The sequence below is a fragment of the Protobothrops mucrosquamatus genome, unplaced genomic scaffold (genome assembly GCF_001527695.2).
Source record: "Protobothrops mucrosquamatus isolate PMUCROS unplaced genomic scaffold, P.Mucros_1.0 scaffold5147, whole genome shotgun sequence".
NCBI lineage: Eukaryota > Metazoa > Chordata > Lepidosauria > Squamata > Viperidae > Protobothrops > Protobothrops mucrosquamatus.
The window spans coordinates 9,071-18,066 of record NW_015391019.1 but is presented as its reverse complement, the minus strand read 5'-3'; the positions used below and the strand labels follow the sequence as shown (position 1 = coordinate 18,066).

The 8,996-nt window shown below is 47.4% G+C and overlaps 1 protein-coding gene and 1 long non-coding RNA gene across 2 annotated transcripts in view; both read right to left on the bottom strand.

Moving 5' to 3' along the window:
* The window catches only part of LOC114923623, a 3,894-nt gene extending 2,901 nt beyond the window's left edge, over nucleotides 1-993 (bottom strand). Inside the window, exon 1 of the long non-coding RNA XR_003810676.1 lies at nucleotides 967-993. This is a non-coding gene — a long non-coding RNA (uncharacterized LOC114923623). The remainder of the gene's footprint in view (nucleotides 1-966) is intronic.
* The window catches only part of LOC107299585 (class I histocompatibility antigen, Gogo-OKO alpha chain-like), a gene marked incomplete at its 5' end in the record, with an annotated part of 11,859 nt that overhangs the window by 2,377 nt on the left and 486 nt on the right, over nucleotides 1-8,996 (bottom strand). The window contains 4 exons of the mRNA XM_029286811.1: nucleotides 967-996; nucleotides 1,510-1,596; nucleotides 3,945-4,226; nucleotides 5,724-5,999. Of these exons, the coding sequence (XP_029142644.1) occupies nucleotides 967-996; nucleotides 1,510-1,596; nucleotides 3,945-4,226; nucleotides 5,724-5,999 (675 nt within the window). The remainder of the gene's footprint in view (nucleotides 1-966; nucleotides 997-1,509; nucleotides 1,597-3,944; nucleotides 4,227-5,723; nucleotides 6,000-8,996) is intronic.

The following is an 8,996-nucleotide window of genomic DNA, read 5'->3' as shown; positions in this document are numbered from 1 at the left end:
GATTCCGGATCTCCTTGCTTTCCGCCGCGCCCTCAAGACATGGCTTTTCCAGCAAGCAGGCCTGGCCTAGGGAGGATTTTAAATCGGGTTCACTTTTTTAGAAAATTTTAAACAGCACAACTCTAAAATATTTGGTTTTAATTGGTTTTATTCGGTGGGGATTGTAAATATGTTTCTGTTTTTAAATATGTTGTGAGCCTCCCTGAGTCCCGTTGGGAGAAGGGCGGGATATAAATCAAAAATAAAGTAAAGTAAAGTAAAGAGCCTTGTGATGGGAGACCAAGAGGAGATCCAGCTTTGGCATCCCCCAAAGCTCCTTTTCCTGAAGGCAGGACAGGAAGCAACGGGTGGAAACTAATCAAGGAGAGAAGCAACCTAGGAGAAACTTCCTGACAGTTAGAACAATTAACCAGTGGAACAACCTGCCTCCAGAAGCGGTGAATGCTCCAACACTGGAAGTTTTTAAGAAGAAACTGGACAGCCATTTGTCCGAAATGGTATAGGGTTTCCTGCCTGAGCAGGGGGTTGGACTAGATGACCTCCAAGGTCCCAACTTTATTATTATTATTATTATTATTATTATTATTATTATTATTATTATTATTATTATTATTATTATTATTATTATTATTTTATGGAGCTTCTGATTCTCGTTTCACCAAACCTTTCCTTTCCGCCCACTTGGGAAACAGAGCAGCTTCTCAGCCAGAGGGACCTTCCACCAGCTGGGTCTTCTCACCTTCTGGAGGGTTCCTTGTCCCAGATGTTTCTCCTTGAGGAACCCCCTTCCAAGAACAGCCTGGCTGGGATGAAAAGGGGGCCCATCTTCCCCAGATTGGTTCTTAGGAGGAAGAGAGCATGCACGTGCACACACACACACACACACACACACACACACACAACTGATCATGCCTCTGGTCTCTGTTCTAAGTTGGAGATTACATGTAAAGAGGACTAGTCACTCACTTGCTGCTTTTTTGTAGGCATGACGTCTCTCTGCAAAAACAAAAATCAGTGAAAGCTCAAAAGAATCCACCAGAGACCATCCAATCTCTCCCTCTCTGGGAGGAATACCTTCAGCAGACATTTCACAGTCATTTTGTCTCATTAATAAAGACAGAAAGATTTTCAAAAACCAAATGTATCTCCTGATTTGCCCCAAGGGAGACCTGCTGCCTCCGAGATGGAGGGAGGGAAAGGGGGGAAGCAGCAGCAGCTGGGAGAGTAGGAAGAGTTTCATGGAAATCCTTCTCTGCTGCTCTTCGACCAAAGCCTTTGAAAGGGACGGAACTGGGATGCCTCTTCCCAACTCAGGAGAAGACGGGACTGTCCCAACCTCAGACTCAGCCAGGTGAAGACTGGAGTCCCTGCAAGAGGCCGAGATCTCAGAGGCTCCCCAAGAGGGCTGGGAAAACAGGACAGAAGGAAGCCCTGAAGAAGCTCCCCAAAGAGAGAGACTTGGGAGGAACCTCCCCATCTTCCTTCCATCACCCAGAAAAAGATACTTACTGAAAAACCAGATCCCAACAACAATCACACACAGCAGGACAAGACCAGCCACAACGCCGATGATGATCCCCACGTTGGATTTTGGTTCTGAATTGGGAGAAAAAGCAGATAATTGAAGGAGATCCCCAATCATCCCAGTTGGGGGAGAGACCTAAAATAGCGAAAGCTGAAAATTCTCAAAATTAAAAACTTCTGTGGGTTCCTCTTTGTGTCCCTCTAAGGGTAGCATGAAGGCTCCTTGCTAACCATGGTTAGAGGACGTGTCCTCCTGATGCTGCCTCCTTCTCTCCCTAGCCCAGCATGAAGGCAGCTGAATTCATCTTTTAGCTTTTCCACTCAAAAACAGCCCTTTGCCATCTTGCGACTCTCAGCAGCTTACAAAACAAAAACTTCACCAACACAATATTGGTGAACAATACAATAACATTTGTTAAACAACGGTTTTTGTTCTGTTTAGAGGCTGCCCCAGTTTGTCATAATTTAGGCGGCTCTGTACGTTACGTTTTTTCTTCAGTTTGAGTGTTTGCATTTTATTATTTAAAGTAAAAGAGTTTATATCACCCAGCCTTTTTTAAAATATACACTTTCATTTCCTTGGCCAGTCCAGAAATAGCAGAAAATTATATTTTGTGCTTCCAGAACTTCAGCATGAAAAATGGAATAGGGAGACATCCGACTTCTGGACCGTCCCACAAATGGCAGAAACAGAATAAGAGATTTTGAAGGGACCTTGGAGGTCTTCTGGCACAACCCCCTGCTCAAGCATTCCAGACAAGTGGCTGTCCAGTCTCTTCTTAGATGCCTCCAGTGATGGAGCAACCAAAACTTCTGAAGACAAATTGTTCCACTGGTTAATTGTTCTCAATGTTAGGAATTTTCTCCTTAATTTCAGATTGCTTCTCTCATTGATTAGTTTGCATCCATCATTTCTTGTCCTGCCATCTGGTGCTTTGGAAATTAAGTTGACCCCCGCTCCTCTTTGTGGTAGCCTCCCAAATACTGGAATACTGCTATTATGTCTCCCCCCCCCCTCCTAGTCCTTCTTTTCTCTAGACTGGCCAAACCCAAAACCTGCAACTGTTCTTCATATGTTTTACTCTCCAGGCCTTTAACCATCTTAGTTGCTCTTCTTTGCACTTTTCCCCAAAGTCTCAACTTCTTTTTTGTAATGTGGTGACCAAAACTGCCTCCAGGTTGCACTTTGTTATGAGTGCTCCAGTGGTTTATTGTTCTCACTGTCAGGAAATTTCTCCTTAGTTCCAGTTTGCTTCTCTCCTTGTTTAGTTTCCATCCATTGCTTCTTGTCCTGCCCTCAGGTGCACCCCTAGTCCTTCTTTTCATTAGACTAGATATACCCAGTTTCTGCAATTGTTCTTCATATGTTTTAGCCTCCAGTCTCCTGATCATCTTTGTTGCTTTTCTCTGCACTCTTTCTAGAGTCTCAACATCTTTTTTATATCGTGGCGACCAAAACTGGATGCAATATTCAAAGTAAGGTCTTACCAAAGCATTATAAAGTGGTATTGCTTTGGGAGTCAGTTCTGAGGAGGGGAACTTTAAATTTAATTTTCTCTTGCACAAAACTCAGGACTCCTACTGAATAGCGATCATGCCATTTGTGAATTGATGCTTGCTAAAAACAACAAACACAAATCTTTTATTTTGCTTGGGATATCAGCATAAAAATTAAATGTGAACGTTTTTTTTTCTATTGTGATGACAATCATTAATAAAAGATTTAAACTTGAATTCTGCAATTTTGGAAATCCAGTGTAAAAAATGTTAGGGGCAGTTATGAGCATATGCAGAGTTCTTAGAGGGCTTTTTTTCTTAGGTTTTATGCTGAGCCTCAGGAATTCCCATATCGTATCATAAAATAATGTGCAACTTCTTTCTTAGAGCAGCAACACACAAAGACATTTCGTTCTTTACAGCAAGAAAAGTCTCTGGTGGTAAAAACTCAGATTTTCTGACTCCCGATGCATCAATCCAGATACTCTGTGCATTTCCTGAAGTCAGCTGCAGTTCATCGATTTTAATTAAATTTGGCCTTTAAAAAGGGACACAGACTCTCCTCCTGACTTTTGTACTTCAGGAATTCTAAAAAAAAAAAAATCATTTTTGGGTGTTCAGTATAACTGCTTCTCCATGGCTGGAGGCAAGAAAGAGAGGAGGGACAGAGGCTAAGAAAGGATCTAAGAGGATTTCATCAGGATCTGCCAGCTCTTTTGATGGGATTCTGGAGTTTCCTTTACATCTCCTGAAGCCAGTTCTATGGTCTGGTCCCTGCAGCTTCACCAACCTCAAACACTGGAAAAACCAATGGCCTAAAGGTCAGGTATGCTCACATCTGGACACAGGTGGGGTGAGATTTCCCTCCCACAACCCTCCAGCCTGCCAAAGAGCCCAGCCTTTCCCTCCCTGCAGCCTCTCACCCTCAAGGGCCATGTCCAGAGGCTCCTCGAGGCCGTCGTGCTCCACATGGCACCGATAGCGGCTCCTGTCTTTGGGATCGATCTGGATGCTGAGCCAGCGGTGATAGGTCCCATCAGCATTTGGGGCCACGGAGCCACGGAGGGTGTCCTGCAGCCAGACCTCCCCGTCCCTCGTCCAGGAGGCATCGATCTCCCTGGGGTAGAAGCCATCCACGCGACAGACGTGCGTCTCCATCCCATCCTCCACCTCCGTCTTGCTGCTCATGGTCACCTCTGGGGGGTCTGCAGAAACGGCACCCCCTGAATTAACTCTCAGCCCCTCCAGAGCCTGGAAGGTGGGGGGAAACTCAGAGGGGCAGGAAAGCCTCCCACTACTTCCCACTCCACACCTGTAGCGTCTCCAAGAGTTTTAGGAAATGCTCCAGATCTGGAAAAAGCTCAACCACAAGAACTCCTGATTCTGAGTCCTTCCCAGGGACTCAGCCTGAAAAACCTCCAGCAACAAATTGAGGGTCCAAGGAAATTCCTCTCTGGCTGCTTTGAACTCTGAGTGATCTTGGATTGTTTCTTTCAGGGGAGGGAAAGTGGAGCTGCTCTTTTAAGTTCCCTTTCAAGACAACAACAACACAGAAGTTTCTCCCTATTTTTGTGGTTTCCTTCTGCACCCCTGAATCTGAGACTGCTCCAGGCCTCTTTCCAAGGGACACAACCACAGTTTAAAGTAGAGGAAAGCCAGAATCAAAGTAAAAAGGGGCTCAGGGCGTTTGCAATTTCTGACTGATTAATTTGGAGAAGAGATATTATCCCTCAAAGGGGGGAGAGAGGTGAGGCCAATGGAAGAGAGAGAGAGAGAAAGAGAGAGAGAGAGAGACAGACAGAGAGAGAGAGAGAAAGAGAGAGAGACAGAGAGAGAGAGAGAGAGAGAGAAAGAGAGAGAGAGAGAGAGTCCTCCCAGGGCAGGGAGGGGCTGCTGGCAATTGTGTGGGGGGGCTTCCCCTGTGGACCCTGATCTCACTCAGCTTATACCAGAGGGGGGGTCAAGGACCCCAGAGGGGGTCGACCCAGTGGGGAGAGGTTGTTTAGATGGGAAAATAAGAACAAACCACAGGAAAAGATTATACTGTGAAGCCTCCTGTGGGGTGAGGGGGTGTTCTTCAAGGTGGGGAGGGGGCTGTTTTGAGGAAAGACTCACTAGGTCAGAAAGGAGGGAACCTGTTTGGGGTTTAAGAGAAAGATCCACAGAAATTTTGGGAAGAAAAGAACCCCTCAAGCTTGGCCTTTTTTGCCCAAGGGGGGGCCCTGAGGATGTCTTATTAATGGTAGACGTGGAGCCACCTAGTGGTGGTGGTGGGAGGTGCACCATCAGGTGCAAGGCAGGGAAGGAGCCCCCTGTGGGATGTGGGGGGAAGGAGAGTTAATGGGGGGAAATTAAAGGCACCCCACACTTGACTACAGTTTGGCTAATGGGGGTTTCACTGAAGAACCTCAAGTGTTCCTATTGCCTCATTGTGGGCTGTGAACAGGACACCCCCAAGTGCTTCTCCTGCCTGATCCACCCAGACACCCGCCAGGCAGAGGCTGCGTTTCCTGGTCCATTGAATGGCGGCCTGGCAAGGGGAACCAATCAGGGCTTCCGGCGTCATGGAGAGGGGCTGGAAGGGGAGGGGGAGGATTCCCTCCTGGGCAGTCAGACTGCAGACCAGGAACCCAAAGGGGCCGAATGTGCACAAGAAATCCAACCATAAAGGAGGAAAGTCCAGCCTGCATCCAGAGGCTCACCTGTCCTCAGCAGCGTCTCCTTCCCGTAGGACAGGTGCTTCTCCAGCCACTCAATGCAGATTTCCTCCAGGTAGGACTTATCTCTCTGATTCGATCCTGGAATAGCGTCCCATTTCCTCTGGGTGATCTGGGCCTGGGGTTGGAGAGCCACCCAGGTGGGGATCTCCTTGTCGAAGGTGAGGAAGGTCCTCCCTTCGTAGCCATGATGGTCAAATCCTCCTTTTTTCCCATCAGCCTGGAGCTCACAGCCATACATCCTCTGTATTATGTGAAAGCCTGAAATAGGAAGAGGATGATGGTTTGGGGAGTCCTCAAGATAGACACAGACCCCCCTTCCCTGCAGGGACTTTGGTACAGGCACTGACACCCCCGTTTCCTCCCTAGCAGTCAAGGGAAAGAACCCCCCCATCACTACCTGCCCTTCTCCCCTCCCTCGACCTGCCTCCCTCCATTCCCCCCCCCCAGGATGGAGCCCCTGAACCTCCCCAGGAAAAGGGAAGCTGGAAGAGCCAGCGGAGGATCCCGAGGGAGATCGAGAAAAGAAGGAGTCACAAAAGAAACGGAGGGACGGAGCCTCTCCCTTCTTTCCTTCTCCAGTTCCTCTTTTGGGGAGACTCTTGGGGGGAAAGGAAGGGATCCCAGAGAGGGAACATTTGCATGAAACTGCAGCCCCAAAGAGGGACTGAGAATCTCATGGCCTCAGACAGAATCTGGTTGATCTGCAAAGAAGCTTGCAAGAATCCCTGTGACCATAAATCTTGATCTATGTTCAGAAATGTCACCAAGTCACAAGGCTGGCTCCCTTTTTGGGCTAACCAGAAACAAACCATGGCTTTGTACATTGTGGGAATGAAGCCTTGAAGGCCCACAAAGGAATATTTTCCTTAGCAACAGCAGCAAGTGGCCCAATCTGATCTGCACCCCCCCAAAGGGTTTTGGACCTTTGAAATGAAGTTTCAAGTTTGCAGTCTTTGCAACGTCCTGGAGAAAATATTTTGATTTTAAGTGACTAAATTCTTGGATTTAAAAGGAAACTGAATGTTTGAAAAAATCAAAAGGAAATGTTGAAATGTTTCTACTTCTGGTTGGGCTTCAGAATGAGGAAGGATGCCAGAAACTCTCAAATCTGAGGGAAAACCACGTGTAAGTACAGTTGAACTAAACTGACCAGTCCTTTCCCTCCCTTTCCACTCCCATGAGTGACCGGGTGAGGGGATCCTTTCTCTGCACCTTCTGCTTAGCCTGAGACCTTCCCTTTGGAGGGAGAGGAAGATCCTTGTGAGCTGAGCCTGATCCTGCCCTCCAGAGGAGATTCCCTGATCTGCCCAGGGGGAAAAAAGATTCTGGATTTCTGCCCAAGAAGAGTCTCCTGCCATTCACAGGAAGGCACTGAAAATCTGGCTGCAGTTTTCAACTTCTGAGAACCAGCTCTGTCTTATTTCAGAAGCATCAAAAGCTAAGACAGAAACCGTCTTATTTCAGTTGAAGATGAAATCTATTTGTGTTCATTGCAAGTTTGGCACAGAATTTAAGATTTGTGCTGCAAAAAAAAAGCACAGGGATCACACTGAAAAGGCAAGTTTTTATTCTTAGTGTAAGAAGGCTGTTAATGCATCTCTACAGGTCTACGCAGGAAACGATTCTGCCCCATCTCTGAGCCTGGATGTTCAGGGGTTCCCCGAGGCCTGAAAAATAGTTCAAGGGTTCCTCCAGGGTCAAAAGGTTAAGAAAGGCTGCTTTAGGGAGGCTAAAATATATTTCTATATTTATATTTGTAGCTGCTGTGAAGAATATCAGAAGCCACTTCTTTATGTCTTTTTTCTTTATTTTCTTCAACTTGTTTTCTTTTCTTGTAGTTTTTGATTTTTCTTTGATTTCTTTCTTTTATCCCCTTTATGTTACTTTCTATTAATTTTTATCTTTTTTTGAAAAGGTTCAATACAAATTATATAAAATTTTTTAAAAGGGAAACAGGATATCAGAGATCATTAAAATGTTACTGAAAACACAGGGGCTAATGTCACAAAACCTTTACATAAATCAAGGGTGTGACCACATCTGGAATATCGTGTGCCAGTTCTGGTCACCAGACCTCAAAAAGGGCAGGAGGGAGCTGGGGAAGGTCCAGAGGAGGCGACCCAGAGGATGGGAGGGTGGAAGCAGCCTCCCTTGGAGGAAAGGTTGGGACATTTGGGGCTGTTTGGCCTGGAAAGGAGGCTCCCCTCCACTCTGGCCGGTCTCCTTCCTCCTTTCTCCACCAGGGGGAGCCCTCTGGGTCCAGCTCTGCTCCCCTGAGAGGCCAGCAGGGGGCCTGGAGGGATCTGGAGGGATCCTCAGGGATCAGGGGCAGAACAGGCAGATCTCTGGGGTGTCTGCCTGGGGGGGATGGGCAAGGAAAGGGCAGAAGAAGGGGGGGCTGCATCTCCTTGGGATGAAAGGAGGGAAAATGGCTGATGTTTGTGGAGAAAGTTTACCTCAGCCCAAAGCAGCCTCTGGTGACACAGATATTTGCTTGCAATCTCTCCCCTAAATCAGGTTCCTTGAAGGCGAATCTTGTGCCCCAAAGATGGCAGAAGGGGGGGGCTGCTGAAGAAGGCCTCCCCCCTCCAGGGCAGCCCCACCAAGAGGGCAGCGCAGGAGTCAAGCCGGAGGGACCAAGGATGGGAAGCCATCAGCGCTCTGAGCGACTCAGGAAGGGCCCCAAATGGGGGTTTCTTTCTTTTCTGTCCTTTTCCCCCTCAAGATTGGGTGGATCTTGGAAGTGATCTTGTGCCCCCCCCAAGAGCCCCCCAACCCCATTTGGCCTCCTGGCCTCTCCTTCCACCTGGAGGATGAGAAGAAGGTCCTGCCATTTGGGGCCCCACTCATCCCTCCAAAAAGAGGTGAAAGAGAGAGATCTAGTCAGCCCAGGTAGATCTGCAGTTGATCCCTCATTTCTCTGGTGTGGAAACAGACAGAAAAACAAGGACCTGCTTCCCCCAGGATCTCCTTAGGATCCACCTGCTTCTTTTCTGGGAGGGGGGGAGACCTGGGATCCCCTCCCTCCCCCACACCAGGCGGTCCATCAAGGCCAGGACCCTCTGACTTTCATGGGGGGGAGGGGAGATTTCGGTCTCTTTGAACCTCGGTTTATATCCATATCCACATCCTGTCAATAGACAGGGAGATAGAGGGATAACTTTTAAAAAATGTTTTTATTAACTGCAATTGGCAGAAAACATCAGCTATGGAGGCAACGACAAGCTTATACTGATTTTAAAAAAAGAATAAACA